This window comes from Struthio camelus, chromosome 13 (genome assembly GCF_040807025.1).
Source record: "Struthio camelus isolate bStrCam1 chromosome 13, bStrCam1.hap1, whole genome shotgun sequence".
NCBI classification, from domain to species: Eukaryota; Metazoa; Chordata; class Aves; order Struthioniformes; family Struthionidae; genus Struthio; species Struthio camelus.
Window position 1 is genome coordinate 5,505,156 of NC_090954.1, and position 26,055 is coordinate 5,531,210.

The window sequence follows — 26,055 nt, forward strand, 5'->3', positions numbered from 1 at the left end:
CTCTACCTTCTAAGTACATCCCGCTCTCTGGAAATAGTCCTGTGGCTCCTGGTGCTCTCCAATGATGGACAAATTTAACCCCATTGATGCCATTATTTGAAAGGATGGGGAGCAAGTGAAACGGCCGTTTTCTCTCCCTTCTCGTGCACTGCGAGAGGAAGGCATGAGCAAGCCTCGTTCTGTCGAGAAGGTCTCCAGGCATCACCCCACACCACTAAACACCTTTACACATCTACCACGCATCTCCTGCTTATGCAGGAGGTACAGGAGCAGAGACATTTTGTTTCTTATGGCTCTGTTAATCAGATGTGTCTGGGAACAGATTTGAAGGCAGCAAGAGAATGTAATCAACAGCCTTAGCACAATCAGATGATTGAAGTTATTTCTGTGAATAATGAAATTGAAGTATGTGTTAGGACGGGGTGGTGGTGAAATACCAAGAGGGCTCTGCGCGTTAGTTGTCTTTGCATATGAAAGTGTAAATTCCAGGTAGAAAAATTACTCTACTCGTATGTCCGTTCTCATTTTACAGTGTTTGTGTTAAATGAAGAGATTATATCTAATTCAAAAGCATAGAATCCTTTTGTTTCCATTGTGATACGCATAGACTATTTTCTTCACATAGCTTGAATAGGTGGGAATGACTCTGGTAGCGGCTAAAGATATATATGGTTCTTGTAAAAAATATAAGAGGCTGTAGAAACGAGGCCTTAGCTCCAATAAACAAAACACAAAGATGATACTAAGTGAGAAGAGAATACTGGCATTTATATACTGACGGGTTTCAACTCTGTCATCCCCTTCCTCAAGAACGAGTGAAACAACTTGAGCCAAGGAAAGCTGGGAACAGCCAAGCACTGCTGGGTTTATCTGTAGTGCGATAAGCTCCCCTCGGGGAGACGGGAACAAGCTGTGCGCAAGGCACAGGGAAGGCACAGGCAGCACATTTCAAACTCTTCAAACAGGGATTGTTCCAACTTCAGGAAACCCGTTTAAATTTGTTCTGAGTGTCAGAGCTTTTTCCAACTTTTCAGGAAACTCAAATATTTGGTATCTGTTTTGGTGCACTAGACTTTTTATTTCAATGCTAAGTGCTGTTGTATGGGGCGTACAGTGTTTTGGTCTGAGATAAAGTCTGGGAAAGAAGAAAGATGGATGAAGCTACTCGTAATCTTGAAAAATGTCTCCGCTGGAGCTGCAGTTGAAAAATAAATAGGCATAGCTCCCAGTCACCTGAAGACAAGGCTGTTCAAATAATTTGTCCCTAGTGGAATTTTCAAAAACACGAGGCCAGTTCAGATTTAACTTCTCTGGTGTTATATTACGTTAATAATAAATAGTATATATTTTAATAATATATATTATGTAATGCATGTAAAATAAGAAAAAGCAGAGAAAGTCATTTCAAAGTGAAAAACTGTAATGTTCCATTCTGAAAAATATCCAATTGAAACATTTCCCCACAGTTTTTCTATGTTAGCCATACTACGTTTTCCAGATAAATTTGTTTTCGTCAGTGTGCTGCCACCAGCTTGAGGGGGACCTGCGAAGCCCGGAAGGTGAGCTCACCTTGGCTGGGAGGGAAAGGTCCAAGGCAGGGATCGTTGGGAAGAGGTGCCCTTCCATGGGGCCAGCCTGGCTGGGAGCAGGGCTCGGAGGCTTCCACTCGTCTGGCCTCGCAGCAGCAGAAATGGGGGCGTGAGTCTTGGCCCCCACACGCTTCACATGTCCAGGCTGGTGCAAAGCCCCCGCCTTGGGCTCTCAAGCTCCCATGCAGCCCAAGGTAAGGTGGCACGACACCGTGTAGACCTCCAGCAGCAACGTCAGTAGAAGTTCAGTGGCAGCTGTTTACCTCCATGAAATAATTTGGTTTTGTCTTGTTACTGTTTTCTAGTTAAGGCTTTTTTTTTGGTAAAAAATGCCTGGCCAGCTCAATAGTGTTGGTGTTGCAGCTAGATAGGAACTTCAGTGAGTAGCTGTGTTATCTGAGGCGGCAGAAATGCAGAGGTTGTTGTTGCAAGCAATTTGTAACGTGTATTGAGCCAAATTTTGTGCTTGTAAAACACTTCTGAAACAGTGACTTTTCGAACAAGAAGAGACAGTACCAATCTCTCTGTTTTGTTTACCTGACACTTTCTCTTAGAAGAAACCGTGTAACTTGCTTATTTTTTCTTGAGAGACTTTCTGCTGTTATTTGCAGCAGACCTTTGAAAATTCATCTAGGAAAAAAACTGTTTTGAGCAGAAAAGAGTCTTTTTTGGTCCAATAAAATTACTACCTGTGTTACAAACCCCTAAGGAGAAACTTTCATTTTCTCTTTCCTGCCAAATGTTTGGCAGCAGTGCCAAAATAATAGCTTGCCAATGGATATTTGAAGCAGCCTGATTTCCAACTACGCTAAAGCCATCCAGGCTTAATCTGCTGGTCACTGTATGTGCATTTGGGAACAACCGCACCTTGAGTGGCCTGCTCCTCATGTTGTAAATTTTGTAAGTAAGTTTCCATTGTTTTAAAAATATTAAAGTGTAACTACTACAATAGTGTTAGGCCTTCCGGATGCAAAGTCTGAATTTCAGTGCATTTTATTTCTTTATTAATATTAAAGTTCATTTACTGCTGAAATTGAATTTCCTTTTGCAAAATCAAATGTAATTGCATAAAAGCCCAACCTTGATGTTGCTTATATAATCTGTTGATATTTTGGCTAGTTTTCGCTGACAGTGATATGATGACTAATAGTTCCAACAAAAAGCCTTGATGGAATTTGCCATTTTAAATGATATTATAATTTCTCGATTGTTTTTGTGTGTTTGAGTCATTACATTAGGCAGCAAAATTATACAGCTACTTAAAGCATAATACATCCATGCTTTCTGATACGCTGTCTCAAAATTAAGCATTGATATTCTGTCTTTACACATTCTATATCAAATTTATGAGGTCCCGTTTGTATTTTCATATCTTTCTAGACCACCTGCTCATGTGATCATATAATATTCACCACAGCTTCACCTAGCGACTCCAGCAACAGTGAGAATCAATTACAGAGCAGGATCTGAAAGTTCACCGTCATCTCAAAAAATAAATGGATTAACGTCTATCAATTAGTTTAGTAATCAGTAAGAAAATGAACCTTGAGCAGCAGTTTGGAAATAAGTATTGGCTGAAACAAAGCTTATCCATTCTGTGTGCTTTACTCTCACCTCCGGTATCATGGCTATGATGCTCTTCGGTGATCCCTTCCAAGTCATGTCCATGAAGACAAGTCTGTGTATGACCCTAAAAAATATACATTTCCTGTTTAAAATTCTACTTTAAAATATTTTAAAAATTTCAAGTTTTCCAAGGATATTTCAAGGCCAAAAAACAGAAATTATTCCTCTTTCCTGGGTTTCAGCAGGTACACTTCTATGACCTGTGTTACGCAGATTTGATAAAATGGTGCTTTTCTGGCCTTCGCTGTATTGCAGACCAAATCTGAGCCAGTAAACATATTTCCTGTCTGAAAATGTCTTGGAAAACTGTTTTTTATACAAAATATCATTTTTCTGCAAGAGTTTTTATTTTGGTCCCTGGCCACAGGTTATCGTCAAATATGTGCCATCCTGGCGAGAATGGTTATAGGCAAGGATGCAGAGATTACTAAACAGTATGGTCCAAATCATCCAGTTGGTTAGAAATTAAGCTTCTTTTTGGAAAACTATGACTCGATGTGAAATGTTTTGCTTGAGGCATTGGATTTGATAAACTTCTGTTGAATCAAAGGCAGAGCTCGGACCCTTTTGACGAACTGTCCCGGTGCCAAGAGCCAGTGGTGCCAGCAAGGAGCAAAGGAGGGCAGAGACTTCAGGGTTTGTGTCGCCGGGGCTGCTGGCCGTGACAGCCCCCCCGGTGGCATAGATCAGGACTGAGCTTCTGGCTCTCCACCCAGGACCTGGAAGCCTTGGAAATCCTGGGTTGAGCCAGGTCTCCCAAAGCTTCAGCGCTCCGGTTTCCAAAGCCAAAACGCCGTGCTTGGGAGACCTGGGGTAGGTTGCAAGTGTTGGTGGCTTCAGGACAGGCTGCGTGGTGGCACCATCCGGAGTCCCGGCGCCTGGCTGGGGACGACCGGCAACCCTGCCAAAGTCTCCCCATTGCCGTGCGAGCCAAACTGTGGTCGTTGCCCCGTATTTTCAGAGTGGGCAATGAGCGCCGTGTCTGAGTAATGGAGCTGAGTCAGGTGTGTCCGCACCGCATTGAAACGTGAACTTCGTCAACCGCTAACAATTCTTTACTCATTAAAACGTTAAGAGGCTAGATTCTGTAAAACTTAACTGCTCCTTAAATCTCGCATCCTTCAGTGCATCGTTCCGCCAGGCTGAAGAAACTGAAGGCAGGCAGGATTTGTCTCTGAGTCCGTATATTTGAGTAAGACATTTTATGTCTATTTGCTTCTGGAATATGGCAAATACTTAGGCCTCCTGTCCTTCTGGACGCGGCGGACCTTTTCCCCATGGGGAATTTCTGGTTTGTTCTCTCTGCAGAGTTGTTATTTTCTAATGATTTACAGTACAGCTTTCCAACTCTGAATCTTAAAGTGGGATTAAAGTTGGTTAAATTGTCAGGAAGAGAAAAGGGGGGGAAGGGGGGCTAATTGGCTTTGGCCTGCCTTGCTCCTGCCACATTTGTTCTAAAACAGGGTGATTAGCCTAGCAAAACCTGTTCCCAGCACCGGGGACTGCGCCCTGCCATTGAGAGGGGATTTGCAGGCTGGCTGCTTGTGGCCGCCAGTAGGTTTTAATTTGTTTGCTTGGGTGTTTGATGTGTTGTCAGGGGTTATGGGATTGAAAAGCTTGCAAAAGTCTTATCCAGCCTCTCAAAATATCACTCCAGAAAAATACAGGTTTACTGTTGGAAAGCAGATGTCACCTCTAGGACGTGGGTGCTTACCTATATTTTTGATATCAGAAGGGGGAAAATTTAGGTATGCAGTTAAATTTTTCAGCTATTGCTCACTCAGCCAAGCTGGCAAAAAGGAATTTGACTTGCTTCGAGTACAGTGACGTTTGCTCTATTGTTTCTGCCACAAGTGTAACTTGAAAAGAGTATTTCCACTTTTTCAAACCCAGATTGTTTCTTGTAACCAAAATGGCTGCTGCAACACCCTGCCAATGCGGTCGCGCAAGCAGGAGCCAGAATCGCTGCGGATTTCTGGCAGCAATCCCCTGCCTCGTCACGCACATTAGAGAAAGCACTGTTAAAACTTGCATTTGCTGTTTGAAAGAATAAAATGCTCTGAGAGTCCCTCCGCCGTGAATTCTCCTTGCAATTAAATACCGCTCCGTTCGAGGGAATAAATTTCCTCCTAACATGAAAAGAAGATCCTGCAGCTGCACTGGCTGGCGGGAAGAGGACAGGCTGCTGCTGCCTTCAGCACAGAGAAGTGAAATATTTCAAATCAGGTTCAAGTGACTGAAACTGCCTAAACGTTCAGCGTTTGTGGACCAGAGTCATGTATGTAATACGAACCAGTCAAAGTTTCAGGATCATGTAGATCGTTAGGCCTCGGTTTAGCTAAGAATTTCAATCCACGTTTGAGTTTGGCGAGTTGCTGGTCGGTTCAGTCACTCATATGCACTCGAATGTTTTGTGGCTAATGTTATTGATGAGAATAGAGCTAATTGCTACGCTTCAAGTAGCATTCCTTAGCTGTTTTGCTCTAGACTAGGCCCAAAGCCAACAGTTTTGCCTGTTGCGTACAGTCTGCCCTTTGTGGTTGGGGATGTCCAAGGCTATGCAGAGGTAGAAGTCTGCTCTGTACTGTAGTCGCTCCTCCCTTGGTCTCCGGAGAAGGAGCACAGCACCTCTGACATCTCCTCTCTCCAGTCTCTGCTTACCGCTCTCCATTACTGCATCCTAACATCATATTTTGACTCAAAGTTTGCACCTTCCTCAAACTGCAGGACCACCAGTAAAGGGAAAGAATGGACTTTCTTGTCAAGCTCCAAAGACAAATACCCCTGTAATAGAAGCAATGGCAGGAAATAAGTTAATCATTACACTTTAGTGACAAAGCATTTTTGGAGAAGACGAGCTTATAGAAAAGTCAAAGTTACTGTTGGAAAACTGATGCAAATGGTTTGTACAGCATCTACTACCGAGTCCAAAGCCATGTGAGGAACTGCCCTCCCAGTCCGGAAGGGCAGTGGGGCCACACGGACTCGTGTCTCGGTTCAGAACGAAGCAACCCCACATCTGCAGCCTTTAGCATCTGTACTAATGATACCTCCGTAAGGCAGGATGCAGCTGAAAGAGGGAAAGCTGCTCCCTGCATTAAGAAAACTGCTTCAAAATTACAAAGGGGATTTTGTCTTTGATAATAGGCTTCTCTTTTCATAGTTTGTGATATTGTGATTGGATTGCTTTTGTGGACACAAGCTTCTTGATAGTTCTGTTCATCACTGTGACAAAGGTTTGACTTGAAGAAAACTTGAACTGAGATGAAAGAAGACAATTTTTATTATTTTAGCAGCGGAATGTGTCATTACATCAGAGTCAGTATTATGTAGCAAATTGCAAGCCGTAGTGAAATTGCTTTAAAATATATCTGTATATATTTTTCTAAAACTGTGTCAATCAGCAGTATATTGAAATGCATTTCCAGCCAAACTGTTATATCTTTTTTTTTTTTTTTTACTGTGCTATAAGAGCAGATGGCAGCTATTTTTCTTAAGAGCCTGCGACGAATCTGATGCCTTCCCTTCCCTTGCAAATGTTTTGAAGTAAAAGACAAGTAGACACGGCCAAAATGAATCTGCATTGTAACATTGACTTGCAGTTTAGAAAGCAAACTTTTAATGAGCTTTCAACAGCATGCTGGTGATAATTACTTAATGTTGTACCAAGCAAGTAGTTCGTTATGATAGGAAAATGAGCTATTAATCAGAATCAATTGCACATATTTTGCAATACATTTTTGGAACAGGTGTCGTTTTGTAGACATTTTTAATGCAATAACTGAGTGGTCCATGGTTTCAGGAAAACTGCGGTCGCTCTTGTGGTGCAAACGCATCTGTGGATTTGGAGATGCTCACTGTCAGTTTATGGCATTCCTGGTGACTGAGCTACGAATCAAGCCTCTTCTGGAGCTGGCATATAAAAAAGTTACCACGCGTACAAGGACAAAGTTGTTGTTTAGAGATTTTATCTGTATTTGTATGCTTTTTTAAGTTTGATATAAATTGCAATATTTTTGAAGGATTTTGCCTTAAAATTATTGCTGCCTACTCTTAACTGAACTCGATTTTAACAGTAATTTTTTGAATATTTTAAATGACTTGCTGTTTTCTGGAGGCCAGCAGTGCCTAGGTTCCTACAACTACGGACTGATTTAATCACCTTGTGTAAGGAATTTAACATGTCTGAGATAAATCTGAAAATTCACCCTGTGTTTTGTGAAAACATGTTTTCAGCAGATGGCTCACTTTAAACATCAGTTTGCCTGATACATAAGAACAGTCATCTGTGGAGATACCTGAACATGAGTTACAAAGTAGTTCCTCTACTGGCATGAGTGTTGCAACTTGGAGAAGGCCTGGTGAAAGTCTCTCTAAATACAAACTGGATTTAGCATTGTTTGCCTGCTTCACCAGGAGTCCTGAGCTGTTTAATAAATGGTTCTATTTATAAGTGAAATCATTTGCAGTTATAAATCAAAATGAAGCTGCCAAGTATTGTTAATTTAGTACTGCATATCCATTTATAACTCTTAGATTGTCTGCTGTGATGTGCCACGTAACAGCAGCATCCTTACAAGCTATATTTAATGTCCTTGCTTTAAATTAATACTCTGTTAAAAATCAAGCTTTGCTTTGTTTGCAGAAATTCTCCTTCTGCTCTTTTATGTGCGCATGTTCCAAAAAACTGGTGTCCTTTATTTTACAGCCTTCGACAAAAGAAAGGAAATCTGGCTCAGAAGCACTGGACTGGAGCAGCTAACATGGTAAAGTGCAAGCCATGCCCCGTGACGCACGCCAGCGCTGTCTGCGGTTCTGATGGACATACGTACACTACCAAGGTAACTTCTGCTTTCTGCCCAAAATTCTGCCAGCGATGGTTATCCTGGCTGTAATGTGATGATGAAATAGCTTTAGCAAATGGGCAGCATTCAAGTAGGCACCACTGTTAATTCTTCATATATTTCTGTTTTAAGAAGTGCTGATAAATTTAGATTTTATATATTTGACAAAAGCAGCAAATCAGAGTGGCAAATAGCCATTTTATGACTTTCATGATAAGTGTTTCTCTAAATAGCTCTTTCTTGTTAATGAACTAGAACACTTTCAATATTGATGATGCAACAGGAATTCATTTCATCAGATCGGCTTGTGTGGACCAGAGGGGTTTGGGCTAGTTCTTGTTTTTATATTTAGTCTCCAAATGGTAAGATAGTTTGGCAGTAGCATCATTCTGTGATTGATTTTCAGGCTGCATGGGTAGCATATTATAATTTATTTAAATCACAGTTTAATACTTTCTGGTGCCAGATGCAGCACATATGATACCATGAAAAATTCCCAATGGGGTTAAATTGACTCATTGTTATGCTGAAAATATGATCACCTTAGGGCTTGATTCAATAAAAGAAACTGGCTTCACGGCCATGTTTAATTCAGCAGTCCAGATCTCGCTTTATCAAATAAAGCCTTCCATGACTCAAATACATGTGTTTCACAAACGGGGCTTCAGGCACTGGAAATCATGGCTGGGGAATGCCCCTAATGTTTTCTTCTCTCGCAAGTAAGGCTTGCCAACCAGTAAAACTACCCTTAAAAATCCAAAATAGCCCCCCAAAAATTAAAGGAAAAAATGATCATGAGAAAAAAGCTCTCGCTGTAACATAGCATAACAGTACTGCTGACGCAGCAGCTACTTTCTTTTCTCGGCTAGTCAGCTCACATCCTTCGTCCATCAGCAGATACAGGTACTAGAGTGCTGCCATGGCTAATCCGTTGAAGCTGCTCTTCTATTCTGGCCAAAAGATTCACGTAGCCAAAGGAGTAAATCAGCAGGAACGCTCTCTTCCTTGCACGCTAGACTACGAAAGGAAAGAGGGCTCCGACCTGTCTGCTAAACAGGTTGCTTTTAGCAATGCTCATTAGGAATATTTAGTACAGTAATGCAGCACTGATATTTTGGATTAAAACTGGGCTCATTTTGAAAACAAGTTTTTCCTCTGAACCCTTGAGAGTATAAATTTAGTCTGTAGTAAATAGCTTTCATCGCATATTCAGTCACACTGTTGCACTCGTTGTGCATCTTATCTGCATCATTCTGTGTGAGCTCTGTATCTTTTCATCTTTCTACATTTTTTTACTATTTGATCCCAATATATGCCGGTATAGCAGGGGCTTAGGCAAGAAACGTGGTTTTTGACCACGTCTCATGGCCTATCAGAGCAACATCAAAACATTTCCCCACCGGCTGGGGGCTACTGTTCAACACTATCAGGGGTGACTGTACTGGAGATTGCTGTTTCCTCCCTTTGAACTGCTAGCCAAGGTAAAAATGAATGAAAAGGAAATGATACTGCAGAAGTATGTGACTGTGGGTGATAAAATGCAGAAAAAATTCAGGTGTCAAAAAATGCAAAATAATTCACATAAGGAGAAAATAACTGTAAGTGTACACATAGCATCACAGGCTCTTGTTTAGCCCCTCAATCTTAGAATGGTTCTAGCTCTTTTTCTGAAGATATCAGTGTAATGGTCACCACCAGGCAAAAGGCAAATATAGAATTAAAAAAGGAACTGAGAACAAGCACTAAGCATTATTATGTTGCCGTGTAAATGCCCGGATGTTTCATTGCCTTCAGTTGCGATTATTGCATCTCAAAGATGACATGGTAGAACTAGGAAGTGTGCAGAGAAGGGCAGCAGTGACAATGAGAGGTTGGGAACCTGCAAGGAAGCACCAAAACCAAGAGCCGCTCTTGAGCATGATTTCATATGAAACCACGACTAATATAGAAAAGGAATGTTGTTGTGCTCCATGACAGAAGATCTAATGAAATTTTGAGTCAGTAGTTTAAAACAGAAGAAGAATTTTTTACTTCTGCTCAGAATAAAATTGTGAAATTCACCCCAGCAAAGTATTGTGCAGGCCAAAGATTCAGATACAGATACAAATCACCTAAGCTGGTGATTGCCAAAAACCGGGATGACTGACGTATTTGAGGAGGAATGATTTGTTCTGTTTCCGATATGCTCTCTTTCTCTTACTACTTTATAGGGTTTTTTTATACTCTTTTAGGCATCCACAGCTTGGCAGGATACTAGGCTAAACTGGTGTGGTTCTGGGATTTTTAGGTAAAAGTAGTGGCATCCATCTATCTAGATAAGGCAAGACGATAATGATGCTAACATACTCATCTTCATTAAAGTACTGCTGTTTAAGAAAGGAGTATGTTCATTTTCCATTTCAACTTTGGCTTGGGCTGAAATTTCCTTTTGTATAGGTCCTGAGTATGCCTTCCATCACTGCTTGGCATTTTTAGTTTCTGCTCTTTGAAAGTTTGATTTCAGTCCTTGAAGCAAAGTTAACGCTGCAGAACTTGATCTGAAGCCTCCTAGCCTTGGATGAGGCTTGATATCGGTTATGGAAGGTAGAGAGCTTTCTGTTAGAGTTGTTCTCTTTCCATGAAAATTTCAAGAAATTGTTACTGTTTCAATTCCAGGAAAGTACCTTAAAATGTGGTTTTTAATTGTTGTTCTTTTAAGTAAGTGATGTGTTAGTCTTTCTTGAATGGATAATAAAATCTTCCATTCACACAGTCTGTACGGCAAGATAGCAAAAGCATTATCATCTTACTGTGTTGCTTTGCTTGATAATCCTCAATTGCACATTCTTCGTCATTCTTCTGCTTTCCGTGCAGAGCAAATTTTGAAAGAAAGCACTTTGCTTATGTTAATTATAGTGCTGGGAACCAACTGTGCCTATCCACATTGATTATAAGGGATTAGGATTCTCAAAAGGAAGCCATTTGCAGAGCAGCAGAAGAAATGTTATTGGCTCTGCAAAAAACCGTGGGGCCATGGGGCATATTCTTGTGCACAGTCTCCTGGCGTTTGCTATGTTATGACTGGACATCTCTAGAGACACTCAGCAACTGATACTGTGGGTAAAGAGTGAAAGAGAATTGCGGGTCCTAGCTCAGGTTAACTTGGGCTAATGTCAGGTCCGAACATCCTCAGGAACCAGCACGGCAGGTTTTCTTTGGATTGTATTAGTCAATGGCTTTTTGTTAAAATCAACATTTTTCCAAAAATCAGTGAAAATTTCATCATTAAAAATTACATTGCAGACCTAGAGACCAGAATTTCTTGTAAAAACTGGAGTGATCCAACCTGAAGCACTCAATAATACAAGGGTCATAACACTCATGCGAGATAGATATAAAATATCACATTCGGCTCACTGCTTGATTTAGATGCAGCAGGATTTTGAGCTTGGTCTCTCACTTACTCTAAGTATGTAGAAGCCTTCAGCCTCTTGACTAATCTGTCGAGGGCTAGTCAAAGGAATCTTTTTTCTCTCTCTTCTGTCTCTTACTGGAAAATGTTTGAAGGTGTTGGTTTCCAACACAAGGTTCAAGAAGGGGAAAATGTTGAAAACTGTTAAGAAGCCCATGCACAGATCTCACACTTGAGGGGATTTAGAAACCACACCTAAACTGTCAAAGTAAGAGAAAGAGGGTGCTAAGCACTTCTGCGGCTCTTGAGTTGATTTAGCTTACTCTATGGGACTTGTAGTGGTTTGCAAATCAGACCACCTTTCAGGCGTTCAGCTTCTCCAGTTTTTTCCTGGAGCGTTCTCCAACTTTGTCCCCGTTGCTGGTCACAGTTATTGTGGCCACTTCACATACGTGCTGAGGTTGAAGGGGATAAAGACATTCACTTTTCTTTTCAGAGAATGAACTTGCAAGAGGTCCGTCTCCTGCATACGTGGATTCTTTAGTTGTGCCAGGTAATTCTGTGCTTGGGACACAATAAAATTCAAGCACAGATGGAAAATGTGGCCTACATCTACTCAGTCCCCAAATCTTATTTTCAGCAATACTTCTCAGTGTTTTTTGGACTTGCATATTTTCATTTTGTATTTCTGGAAACTTTAGAAACCCTCTACCACCCTTTCCTGTTAACTTATTTGACAAACCCAAAGCCCAGAGAGCCTATTTTATTTTAACCAGGTCTAGTTATTGCTTGAAATGCAGGAGTCCTCAAATATGCACTTGCTCCCTCCCCTACTCTAAAGCTTGTAAAGAGAGATTACTGTTTCCTGGATATGAAAACCTCCATTTAATACTCTAACAATACAAAACATTTCCACAGTATATTGCAGTCAGAGTTTTCAAAGCTCTTTAAAGTACTAATGAATTGAGCTTGTGATGTAAGTAAGCCCTGCAAAGAGCACTATGTAATTAGTTAATGTTTTTGTCAGCAACACATTAAGAATAACTGTGTAGCTGTCAGTTTTACAGGAAGTTTAATTAAGCTAGTTAATAAAGCAATTACCTGAACATGACGATGACTGCACTTAACTAATCAGAAAATGAAAATAAGCATGATCTTAAATTACAAAACATACCACCTGAATGACTAATAGTCCCTTCAAAGATTGAAAAGTACATTGGTATAATTATTATGCTCGTAATTAGGTACATTGTTGTTCTGCAAATTTTAATTAAATCATTGCAAACTAATTAAGCCCATGATCATGTCTCTTTTTGTTTGCAAATGGAAAAATCACCTCCTGTTGTCATAACATTAGGTAACAAATTTGATTAAGGGACGTACAAAAGAAATAATGTTCCAAGAATCTTGAAACTAGAGAAAAAATAATGACTAAAATAGCCAGACACTGTTAGTTAAATGTGTGTGTCATGAGGCATGATGTGCTTAATTAAGAAGACTCAGTATTCAGATGTGTAATTAAATGTTTATAAAGTTTGCAAGTGTTGTATATTTAGTGCAACATGTTTAGGTTTTTTTATAATCCAGCTGTGTTACGTGTCCTCTAGAGGTGGGGTTTTCTTATCTAGCTGTGGTTTTGCACAGCTTTCTCTATCTGTGGTTTGTGACTCAGCCTTTCTGAAGACGTAGCTGGCACCATTCCTGGTGGAAAATGAGACACCCAGCAGAGCCCTAGCAAGTGTTAAGACCAGAAGTCCTCAGTTAGGTGAAGAATTAGATGCATTTTTTTGCTAACTTTTTGGATTAGGTGGGTTTTGTAAGGGAGATTAAATAAAGACAAGGAAAGATGAAAAGACAGGATGATTAAGAAAAGGTAGGAAACGGTTAAAGAAATCTATGGAGAAGAGAATAAAGGCAGCCTTATGCTTTTGCTTCCTGTACGTTGTTCTGAGATGGGAAGGATTGTCTGTGGGAGGTATAAGAATGAAGCATCCCTTCCTCTCCTTTTCCTCTTTTTCTTTGTCTTCCTCGATTCTTTGTTCTGAGTTGAGAGTCGAGGCTTTGGAGCCCACAATCTGTTGGGCTGATGTTGGCTGTCCTGGCTGGACTGGGACGTGGCAGATCTGGTATCTTGCCCAGCTCTGCCTCTGCCACCTTTGGCAATGTTGGGCAATTCACATCATTTCCCCCTTTCATAATTCGGAAAGAATGGGACTCACTCTCATAATAAAACACTGGGAGAGTTAGTTTGAAATCGTCATGAAAAATCTTGAATGAGTTCTGGTTCTTCCCTTTTTTTACATCAAATGTCTCAGTATTAAAAATGACAGCTCCAGTTGTAGGTTTCCAGGAGTGTTCTGACCTGGCTGCTCAAGATTTTAATTGGAATATTTTAATACTGGAAAAAAAAATTTTGTGGAAATTAATAGTTTTGTGTGTTGTGGAAACTAATAGTTTTGTGTGATGTGACTGTTTTGTTGGAATTTTCTAGAGGAAAACTATTTTACTAAGTCAATACAACCTCCTTATTTTTGTAGTACGTTTTCAACATTCATTTCCTTTTCATTTATTTGATTCATTTTGCTGAGGTGTTGCAGAAGGTTTCCTAATGGTAGCAATACATCTAGCATGAGGTTTTGAGCCTCTCTGGCTTTGTTCTCACAGAAAAGAGCAGGGAAGCTCCAGGGCACCATGGGAGAAATAGAATTTGTCTAAAGCTGACTGCTTTTCTAGATCACGCACTTGTCTAGGGCACATCTGGACGCTGTATTCCCAGCAGGCGTACCTGCGCTCTGCCTCTAGTCTGGGCCAGTGAGACGTTGAGTCCTGTAATCCAAAAGCTGTGTGATGCCATTATTGCGTAATCAAGTCCTAAATAACAAACATTGTCTCTCAAAAGGCAAAGCACATAGGGCTCTGTTCCATGCCTACTGCAGCTGCACGGTTTTTATTTGGCTGGACACATGAGGAGGGCAATGTTATGTCTTCGAGCTTTGATGAAGTGCCATTTATCCTAAAGACATCCCTTTGTTTCTGTGTTTTTTCTCAGCATGGTCTCAAGGAATGAGCAGAGAATTGGGAATAAGGCAGAGCTGAATTCTTGGGATGGCTTCCTTCAGGTACTCGGGAAGGGATTTTGAAAGGCACAGATGGCACTTAAGCACCATCTGTGACTTTGAAAACCTAGCCCTTAACCTCTTGGTCTGAATTCCCCTGCTGCTGAAGCAGACGTGGAAATCCATGTCTCCAAGCGTGGAGCGCTTGTGAGAGGGAGACGTAATTCACTTCTGTGCAGTTCTGTTCCCATAGTTAGGCAAGTTTTAGAAAAACTAGAGAACATTATGCTTAATTTTTCATAGTTTGTAATTGAATAAGATTTTTTTTTTTGGTCATGGTGATTTCAGTGGGTTTATTTCTGTACCTGTTCAGTGTTGGATGGCTTAACAGTTTTGCAGGAAAAATTGTAGTTATGTATGGTTGGGCTTTTAAAAAAGACTGTGGATGATGCATTAATTGTTACTTCTGTTAACAGTATAGTCATCATTATTCTCCTAACTGCCCAGGGTTAGAGACCTGTAGGCTCAAATCTGTTGAAACAAATAAAGCAACTAAAACCCTGCTCCGAAAAATAAGCTAAGCTGCCTTCTTCCTGTCTTATCTGAAAACTAAGTTACATTACCTTCCACCAATCTTATCTGTTTGTTCCTGGACAGGCTTGATGTATTTCTGTGCACCAGATCTCTGCATCCCTTCAGCAGCGCTGCTGGCCATCGGTTTGTTTATGATCAAAGACACTTCTGTGTTTGCAAAGCAAAGAGCCAGGCTTTAGAAAACAGTTTACTTGGCAATAAGATATGCATTGTTGCACCTTACACCATAAACAACTGTCACCACCCATGCAGTTTGCTATAGCTTCACTTATGCTAGTAAATAAATCCTGTAGATCACACTAGGTCTCCTCTCAGCTATATCTCTGTTTTGGCTTCATCCGTTTGTGAGCACGTCAAGTTTATCTGAGTTTAAGGGGCCAGATTCTCCTCTGCCTTACATTACCAGGGAATTAAGGGAGCCTTTTGCATTATTAGGGTCCTGCAAGTATACATCAGCAGGACTGAAAGACGTTTTAACTGCACCTGCTAAGATGAAGGAAACATCCAGTAAACAGTTAGAAATTGTTCATTAAAAGCAGAGACTGAAAATAAAGAGGCAGAGGTATTCTAGGCCAAGTTTTAATGATTACCGTTCATGCTTGAGGCCAAATGTTACAGATTATGAGCTGATGGTCAGAAGATATTTTATTGTTTATCAAGGACAAGTTGTTTTCCTCGGAATCCATGTCAATATCTTAGGACAGTTGATATCTACAGGGCATTTCATGCACGCTTGAAAGAACCACATTTGTCTTTTGTCAGTTAATGTACTCAAAAAATGGCTTTCTGTCTCCTATATTCTTCCCAGTGCAACTTCTCAGGGGTATTTTGGCTACAAGCAAGCAATCTAAAACTATCACATCTGGGGTTTCTCCTGGCAGGGATAAGGAAGGAGCTGGCAAGTATAATTTTTGAACTCTGTTTGAATACACATGTGATCCAGCAAATTCCAGAGCTTCCTTTTAAATCCCATTCCATGTTGGGTTAAAGCGGAGAAGCTCCTGCTTCACCTTTGGTGGTGTCTAAAAATAAGAGTAAAAAAACCCAAATCATCCTCTCACAATTTTATATGGTAACTGCACGAAACTAGGCCCGCCTAAGCGGTGATCTGTGCATTGTGGCTACTTCTGTGACAGCTTCCCAGCCCAACCCCAACAATACACACGTTCACCAGATTTTTCACCTAGCAGAATCTGAATTGTGAGAGCAGCTAGAATACAGAAAAGCAAGCTTGTTATTTCTACCAGAGAGCTATTGTCTTTTTGGAGTGTTAATTTCCTGTATCATCTGACATCTCTGTAACCTCAAAGCATCCACAACGTTAGATTGGTTTTGGAAAGAAAAAAGAAGCTGTTTCTTTTAGAGCCAAAACATCCGCTTACCTTTTCCAGGAGGTTTCTGCAATGAATCAACAAATAAAGAAAAACTGCATGCTCTAGGCAGTTTTTACACGGTAAGGCTTGCTCTGTCCTTGAACAAGCTGGAAGGTACTATGAATTCACAAGAAATTAATGTGGTGCAGGACATGGTGCTCATGCAGAAAGTGTGCTGCGTGCTCTCCCTTCAGCCTTTGGAGAAAGAGCCTTTGAGTCTGAGCAAGAGAGCTGCAAATGCAGATTGGCCAAAATGGCATCCTTCCGAATTCAAAAAATGTAAGAAAACTTTTGAATCCCATGAGGAGTCCTCTGCTCTGCCAAGTACACTGATCGTTGCGGTGGGAGACTGGCTGCTTAACCGTTAAAGGCACCGTTCAGTGCTGGAAAGGCAATGGGGTTGCTCTGGGTTGGCTGACGTCAGTGATCTCTTGTGCTCGGCATAAAGGCAGGATAGAGAAACTCTGGTGGCGCTCTGGGAGCCAGAGCTGGCTGGATCGCACCTCGTTTCGTTCTTTTAATTTCTTCTAAGAGAGATTAGTTAAAATAAAATCCCAGCTACTTTGATTCTGTTGGGACCAATAAGCCAAAGGCTTTGACAGATAGCAAAATATGTGTCCAAAGTTTTACCTCCAAGTTTTATCAATTATTTGCGAAAGCTGGTCAATCTAATTGGGCTGTAGCAATGTTTATCTCCTTTCTGTAACCTTGTCTAGCAGGGAAAGTGTATTTTTAGTTTATTTTTCCATAATGTAGCAGTGCTCAGTCCAAAGCAATTTGGCTTTGCACAGCCTGGGTCCTTTGTGATTAACATGTTTTGTCAGTTTCTGAATCCCCCTTTTTTTTTTTTTTTTGCTATTCCTGAACCTGTTATTTTACCATAGCTAAGGCTCGTCAGAGCTGAGTGTTTTAATTATCAAGTTAAGGCCGCAGAATCTGGAGGACGTGGTGATAAAAATTCTCAGTATTATGCTTGTTGCTGCAGATGGTAAATCATTCTGCATGTTATTTTAGTAACTGGAGTTTATGGAAACCGGCACTCAAAACTCCCTAAAAACTTCTCGATCCATAACTGCAGGAGCGATATATGAAGACCGTGATGGGAAATGGAAAACAGAATAACCTTCAGGTTTGTGATAAACAAGCATCATCACTGACTGACGGGAGGAGAGGAAGGTTTAGGTAGCATAAGGTCCACTTCCCTTTCTCGTCCAACTCACTTAAACTCTTCACAGTCGAGTTTCCTCAAATGGCTCTAGTAGTACTCATACAGCCCTGTAAAATTGAAAGAACTTGTCTTTTAGGTGCTGTAAAAGTACAGGTTTTTGTTATTATTGTCTTGCATTTCACATGTGCTCCCATAGGATAATGATCTCTAGATAAATGTTGCAAGCAAACAGATACAAACTGCTTATGGTCCTCTTTTTATTGCACTCGTTTAAATTGATTAGAATTAAATTGATAGGATTCACTGGTATATATCTTCTTTAAATTGGATGTGTACATTTTATGCTCAGTTTTACAAATTCTCAGTTTTATTCCTAGACCTTTTACTAATTGGATCTGCCATATAATAATGCAGCTTCTCATGTTTACATATCACTTGTTATCAGATAACAGGAAAAAAAAAAGCTATGGAAGTATATTTTGTTAAAGAATCTTTGGGGATTTTATTACAACTATTCATAGTATGCTAAAACAGTTTTTAACCTAGATTCTTGCTTCTTTCTTTCTGTCAAAAATTAAATATTTATTTTAAGCTGATTCTTTTATGTCTTCATATAGTAAAAAGCAATGCTGAAAAGAGCCAAGTCATTGCAGGAAATTTTTGTTCCCTGTGCTTTTCTGATTTGCCCACAGGTGCTTTTTAAAAAACATCTTAGTGTTAATGATATTACTGAGTTTCACCTCATTAATTCCTAGCTCCTGCAACATTGGAGGACGTTTCATATTTAGGCACCATGGTAACTGCTGCCAAAAATTAGAGGTCTGAATATCTATCATTCCCACTGTTGGATACTCAGCATTTCCAAAAATTCAAAAAATCAACCTTTTTTTAGGAAGCAGTTTTGTGCTGAAGTGTGATGTGCTGGAGTCCTACTGAATTAGAAAAGACTGCGCATTTCCTTGCTTAAATGCTCTTCTCCTACAGGGGTGGATTATAGCCTCAGTTTGACAGTTGTACCACAGGCTGTGCTTCAGCAAAATCCTTTATCTTGTGCCTAACATTAAGCATCTCATTAATGTCTTGAAAAAGGAAGTTAGGTGACCATCTCTAGGCTGGGACATGTTAGCTTATCACTGACGTTTTGCAACATAAATGAACACCCTGGTTAGTTCTCTAGGTCATTCCAAAAGCTTTTTCCTGGCGGTCGTTGTTCAGTGGCTGAATTTTTGGAAATCTCATTACCACAGTACAGCAGATTGTCAGAAGAAGTCTCTGTTGCTCAAACACATCATCAGTGATGACTTACTTGGGCATATTTACCCCAAGGGAGAAAACTGTTGCTGTTAGAGGAAAAGTATAATTTGGGGCTTTTTTTTTACAATGTGTGGAAGAAGCGAGCCCTGAATGACAGAAGGCGATGTACTTCTTAATAACCCTCTGCATTAAAATTGCAGCAGGTGCACAGGGAGAAAGAAGAAGCAGTGAGTAGACTGTGCCTTGTGTACTTAGAATTAGTGTGTCAGTAATGATGGATGGAGCAAACAAGAAAATTTGACCTGTCATACTAAGCTTAGGAGGCTACGAGCCTTAAGGCATTTGTAATTGGCTTCAGCCAGCAATGTTAATGAAGGTGGATTGGAAAATTAGATTATTTGAATGATACAGGCTGCTTTACATGTAGAGTATGCAAAAGAAAAGGCTTGAAACTCAAAGGGGCTGAAGCCAGAAGGCTTGTTCTTTGCACACTGTCTCTTGTCCCTTTATAATGGAGCTAAGCAAAGGAATAGTTTTAGCTAACAGGTTCACACTGTGTAGAATGTATGAGTTATTTAAGATGATTCTGTGGGGCCTAGCTTCTAAGCAGTGTGTGGGAGGTGCAACGCACACAGTTGCCATTACCAATAATGGGATTTATGTGTGTATTTTCTTTGTATAATACATCATGCTGAAATGTGCCCCTATAGTATAATTGGACTAGAAAACACATCTCGAGGTTGACATTACTCAATGCGTTGTCAAAATGTGGCACAAAGTGCACAAGTGAATGCATTTCTCATCTTTAAAAAAATCTATGCATATACATGCACAAATAAATTTGGTTTGAAACAGTAATGCAGAAAGTAGTTGCATCAAATTAAATGTATTTAGTTGATGTTTAAAAAAATCACATTCACATTATCTACATAATGCATGAGGAGAAACTGGAACAGTTGATGCAGGTAGAATGATATACTTATTTTCCAGTGAGAGAGTTTTAAAAAATGCCAGTCTGAGCTCAAAATGCTTTCTTCAAAACTTGTATTTTGAGGAACTTTCACAAAATCCAAGGCAAAATGTGGAAGGGAACCTAGCTGGGCCCTCAAAATATCTGTGGCCTCATTAGAAATGCCAGAATCCATGTGATGATACCTTACAGGTTGATATCTCTGGGCAGAAATGGAATGTAAAAAATCCAAATATTTCCAGCCACCCAGAAGCCTTGCTTCCATGCAGGCGAGAAGGCAGTGATGTGGGAGTAAGGTGCGACGGCCATAGCTAAAGCTTGGGCTCTGATTTGGTCCCTTGCACGATGGTGCCTTGCACGTCCCTCAGGTCCGGCGTGGCTGTGAAGTGAAGGGGCGTTCTTGTCCTCTCTTCGCTGCTGGGGAGCTGTGGCAAGGCCACAAGGTCCACAAAGGGATCTAAGTGCTTAAATCCTGTTTCAGGTGCTTTCATAGAGAGCTAAGTCCCTTCTTGGATCTGGACTGGAATGACGCTCCCAAGATAGGGGAAGTGGTGGAGGTGAGACAGAGTCCTCCACATCTCCAAAGCATGGAATCAACCTGATTAATCCCCTGTGATGTTCGTGTAAGGATCAGGTCATTACTAGATGACTTCATCTCATCCCTTCAAGGGCAGTCCATATCCTGTTCTCCATTTCTCCCTCCCTGTACATTCAGGTACTCTGCAATACGATCTTCACTCCATCCGGCAAACAGAAATGGCAGGGGCAAGTTTGGGGATTTGGAGAGGCCCTGGGAGCGTTGCGGTGATGCCACAGAGGGTATGGGAGCTGGCTGGGGAACAGTTGGCCTTGGCTTAGAGTGTCAAGAGAGGGAGAAAGAAGGATATTACAGTGGGGATGGGAAGATGTCATAGGGGACATAAATCTGTAGAAAAACTGGGCTTCTTTAGTTCGACTGTTTGCAGAGCAGTATGTCCACGCTGGGCCAGTGCCAGGTCACTAACAATGAGATTATACAAGAGGACTCCTTAAATTCATTGAAGGTTTTCTTCCCAAAAGTCATGGTACACGAAACAGAAATAGAGACCTCAGCTAATTGCATTTCCCCATTTGTAACATGTCCATCAGTGAGAAACTTAATAGGGGAAGCGGATAAGGTGGTTTAAACTCTTTGTACTTATGCCTATTAATTTTTTGTTTCCGTATAGTTCAGATAATTCAGCAATAATATCTGCTTGGCTTTTACCCATTTTAATGTGTTATATGTATAAATAAATATGTAGGGAGAAAGAATCACAATAGGGTTTGCTGTACTGTAATCCTAAGTAGTCTTTAGCACATGCATACTTCATACCTTTTCCCTAGAAGAAAATCAATAATATTTATTTTTCCAAATGTAAGATATTGGAGGATATTTTCTTCTTAATGCAAGTTTTTGTCCTCTATTGTTGTTACCTGTGCAAATTGAGAAAAGAATGTGAGAGGGTCATTTTAGGTCTAGCTAGCTGTACTCGCTTTTTCTTATAAGAGATGCTGATGAAAAGCAGGGAAATAAAGGAGAAAGGGAAGTTTCCTAGTTTAGGTTTCGGTAATGCTGGTTGTGAGATCTCGATATGAATTTCTGCAGATTGACAGAGCAGACATCTCAAAAGACTTCTAGTAACCTGCATTGTCATGTCAAAAAGATTTTTAAAAGATGAGTGATCTAAGCGAGGAGAAAGTGCTGAAATGTGTTTTAAAAAAAAGTTTCCTTAGGTAGTATGGACAGTGTAAAGAGCCTGTAAAAACTTTAGCAGTTAAATGGGGGGGTTTTCTTTAGTCGGTGGCCTAGATATTGCATTACGTGCATTTGCATTTAATTGATGAGAAGTTCTAAAAAGCAAGGAATTATTAATAGAAAAGCAGAGGCTTTCAGGGCAGAGATGGCACTGTTATTTAAGCTGTCTCTTCCAATTTCTGTGTATGCTGGAAAAGACAGAAAACCCTTGCAGGATGTGGTCCTAATCTGGGTTCTGCCCAGGCTCACAACATTCACCCTACAGGACCTCTGCAAGCACAACTCATGTCCTGGGGCAATAAGTGGCCGCATCAGGCAAACTGCCCCATCTGCCGGCCCGTCCTCCGCAGCTTACAACCGCCTGCAAGCGAGCACCGGGCTGCTGGACTGGAAATGCCCACAGAACTCAGTTGGCTTGAGAGTATTTTATTCTCTTCTTGCACGTCTGTCTGCGGCCATCAGGCACACGGTCTTTGAAAATTGGCCTGCAGCCTTAATATTTTGTGCTGAGACACAGAATTTCTTACAGACCTGTAATGACATAATGGAATACCTTTTGTCTTCAGCCATGTACTGCTTTGCCTTTAGCTGAATCTTTCTGGAGATTTTTTGTCTGGATTCTACGCGGGTCGTTTCTGGTGCCCGTTAGAGGCTGACCAGGGTGCGAGATTGGCCCAGCTGCCTGGAGAGGTGGAATCTGTGAGTTCTGAGCTAGTCGGTAGCTGTGTCCTGCTCTCACGTGTGACAAAGTTCATCGTTTCCACAGCTTTCTCACACTTCTGTGGCTCAGGGTGACACAGGATAATGTCTGTAAAAACCTGTTTCACTTATGGTTGTAAATGCTGAAGCAACTTCTTCCTCCATCATGCTTAGAGAACAGATTCGAACTCCCTAATTGAATTGCCAATTGCAGCTCCAAAAGCAAGATCGTCAAAGCAGCCTGTCGGAGTGCTAAATGCTTTCTCTCCACAGGACAGCACCCTTCGGAGGTTAGGGGGAATACTCAGATCCTTAAACTTAAGCAAAGACCAAGTGCCTAGCTGTGAAGCACTGCCTGCTGAGATGGGAGCAAAGTACTGCGTATTTACTCAAATGAAGGCCAAGTTTGGGTTGTTTCTCCTGTTGGTTCCCAGGTGCACAGTTAACGGTAACAGGCAAGCCTCTTTCTAAATCTAGGTTAGGGGCATATTGCATGGCATGTTGCAAAGAGAAGTGTCCTTGTTCCTCTGGCCAGCTGAGTGATCAGAGAGCTAAGAGCTGTGTTAGGCAGTGCTGTGCTCTCAGCAATACGTGCGTGTTCGTAGAAGCAGAGTACCTTTACATCTGAGCTCGCTCTCAGACAGTTGGCACACAGGCAGAGCAAGCACTAGAGTATTTGCAACCAACTGCAGCAAAAGAGATTGCCAGCAGTTTACCGTATTAAACTTAAATAATACCTGTATCTTTACTGGAGAGGATGAAACCTAAGGGAACATGCAGCCCTTTTTCAAAGGAGATGCAGTAGTTGTGGCTGTCACTTGAGCTCTTCTCTCTTCTTGATCTGCAGTAAAATGAGCCTGGTGGTCCCAATTGAGTTCCCAAAAAGCATTTGTTCACATCACTAACCTGAAGAACAATGATCAGTGAAGAATCGTTTCCTTGCAGTAACTGACAGATGAAATGCTGGTGATCTTGACTCAAATGAAAGGCTCTTAAATTGTCCGGTCATTACTTTTGAGGGTTTACCTGATCCACTGATCATTATTGTTATTACAAATCAAGTAGAGTGAATTACTTATATTTTTAAGCTGAAAATTAAGTTAAAAGTTGAACTCCCCTGTTGTCAGGTATTTTGTGATCTTTTTGTAGCGGTGGTCGTTTCAAAGCACAAAACCCCCCAGGGAAGCAGGACTTTGTTCCAGCTGTTCCGTAAGCTTTGTCATATAACATAGTTTGGCACAGCTGGTACTTTCCATGTTGTTAGCAGCCAGTTTCTACAGAAAAATACAGTTTTACTGAAGTATTTTTTTTCCTGTATCATTGGACCATCTTGATGTTCAGCAGACCTTCTCAAAAGCACCATAGCTCAGGTGATAGCACCACAGCACTGGCAGTGGGTAGAGCCATGTGGCTATCTCTTCAAACTATGATTGAACCAAGGACCAGTGAACTGTGGCTTGCTGCTATGTGGCTTCTCACAGGGCATTTTGGGGGTGCAGGGGCCACGTGTCAGACCTGGTCTCAAGCAGATGATGGTTTAATAGCAGCTGTGACACTAAGGGATGTGTGCTTCTAACCATTGCCCCCATTCTTGTCCTTCGGCCCCTTGGAAGACTTCTTGACCCAGATAATAACCAACTACATGTCCTTATTTTGAGGGCAACAGAGCTGTAAATGGAAGATTGCAACAACAACAAAAAAGGCTCAAATTATTGCTATTACTTCTTCTAGCTGCCTCATAAATTACTTCCTTAAAGAGTAGCAAATATAATTAATTGATGGGATTAATTATATGTAGAAATGACATCATTACAAGGCAAAAGCAGTGCAAGGACTATTTATAAATTTTAAGGAAAATACTCAAAGATGTAGAACTACGCTCTGCAGAAAGTGCAAAGTAATTAATTTCATTCACAGGGGTTCTTACCAGGGATCGTGGATACACCATTTGAAAAAGCTGTCGTATTAAATAGAAATTAGATTAGATAGAGTGCTAAAAGCCTCCTGTAGATCAAGGCTTCAACCTGTTAATGGACTTTTCCCTCTTAACTTAAGATTTTCAAGTTATTTTAGGAATATCTTACCTTTCACACAAATGAAAACTACTTGCTAGAAATACCAATTTTAAAGTCTCTGTAGTTAACGTTCTCCAGGGAGAGTTATGTCAAAGAGTCACCTGCCTCCCAGGGGGTTAAATGCTGTAAGATAGTGTGAAGCGTGAAGATTGAAGACATTTACAGATCGTATGTAGCCAATTTAAATTGCAGAGAAACTGAAGCGAAAGGCCATTTCAGCTGATGCTCTGCCTGAGGGTGGAATACAGCCCACTTGTGCTGGACACCAAGCCTGGTGACGGTAGGGTGCACATCGTGCCCAAGTTCTGCAGAAGTTGGTTTCAAAACCTATTTTTGTTCAAATGAACAAAAACCTGTAGAAAATGACCAACAAAAGCCTTTGTAATGAAAATGGAAGAGAAATGCTAGCCTCTCCAGAGACCTCTCTATATTTTCAAACCTAAAATCTATCATCATAGAGTCTGTATAGCAGAGTTAATATCAGAAGTGTGTTTTATTACTTAAATATATCTTGCACAGACAACACTGAGCAAAGAAAACCGTTTTGAGTTATATAACTCTTTGATGGGTTGCCATAAGGTCTTTCATTTTAATCCAGTAAATTTCAGAGCAGTAATTTAAAGATTACACTTTTCCTTAAATTTAAAAGCACGTTCTAAATCTTGTTGTATTTAGTTTGAACGCTTGTCTGATATGCCTGATCCTTTATTTCCAAACTATGTGAGTTACATCACCTGCAGGCTCTTTGACATACATTTTGCCTGCCTCAAGGCAGCTTGCCCAGAAAAAGACATCAGGAGGCAAAGAACGTGGCCAGTCCAAAGCTGAATGTGGGCTAATTAAAGAATTGGGTGTACAAGGTGAAGGCTTGCACTCCTGTGGGAAGTGCCATTGTGTGTGCTGGTAAAGGGGTACATCAATACTAACATCTGCAGGCATTGCACATCCAAAGGAAAGTTCATTTTATCTGCTGTAAGATACCAGTCCTATTAAGCGCACCAACTTAAATGGGTTACTGTTGTCAGACATGGAGACTGCCCTTCCGTGTGTGTACCAGAGTGAGTCCCTGCACTCTCCTCTTTGTTGCGCACTTCCATCGGGGAAGGTACAATCAACCCTTTGGGTTTTAACACACAAATACTGTCTAGGTTTGATAGGAGATCTGTACTTTTGATAAAGCTACCCTGTAGATGCTGGCACTTAACACAGGAATTAGATGGGGATGCTTCCCCGTCAAGTGTCCCCCGGCAAGTATCCTTGCTGACACCAGCAGATACAGGCTGCAGGTTGAGGGCAGTTAACTGTTACCGTATTCACTTACCTGTTTCTTAGGACCATACAGAGTCTATAAAAACAAAAAGAAGCGATATCTTGGGAAATATATGTTGGAAATAGTGCATGTAAAGAATAATTCAGGAGGCCCTCGTGAAGCAAGGGTGTTATGAGCTTACATGGCCACACATGGTACTAGGTTTTGCTGTCAAATACAATGAAATATTAGATAAATATTAATTTGATAAATATTAATATATAACCTTGTAGTTGTGACTACAGGTTAGGCTTCAACCTGAAACAAAGAGCTTCTGTCTATATAAAGGCTCATAGCCTCAAAAAATAAAATAGCAAGAGAGATCTTCCT

General features: G+C 40.8%; 1 protein-coding gene and 1 long non-coding RNA gene across 2 annotated transcripts in view; one reads left to right on the forward strand and one right to left on the reverse strand.

Moving 5' to 3' along the window:
- Window positions 1-26,055, forward strand: part of SPOCK1 (SPARC (osteonectin), cwcv and kazal like domains proteoglycan 1) — a 333,299-nt gene that overhangs the window by 217,984 nt on the left and 89,260 nt on the right. Inside the window, exon 5 of the mRNA XM_068959622.1 lies at window positions 7,924-8,056. Within this exon, the coding sequence (XP_068815723.1) occupies window positions 7,924-8,056 (133 nt within the window). The remainder of the gene's footprint in view (window positions 1-7,923; window positions 8,057-26,055) is intronic.
- LOC138069109 (uncharacterized) lies at window positions 1,508-16,756 on the reverse strand. Its single transcript, XR_011143922.1, has 3 exons — window positions 16,483-16,756; window positions 15,130-15,247; window positions 1,508-5,999 (listed from the first exon to the last, which is right to left on the reverse strand). It is a non-coding gene; the product is annotated as an uncharacterized lncRNA (long non-coding RNA).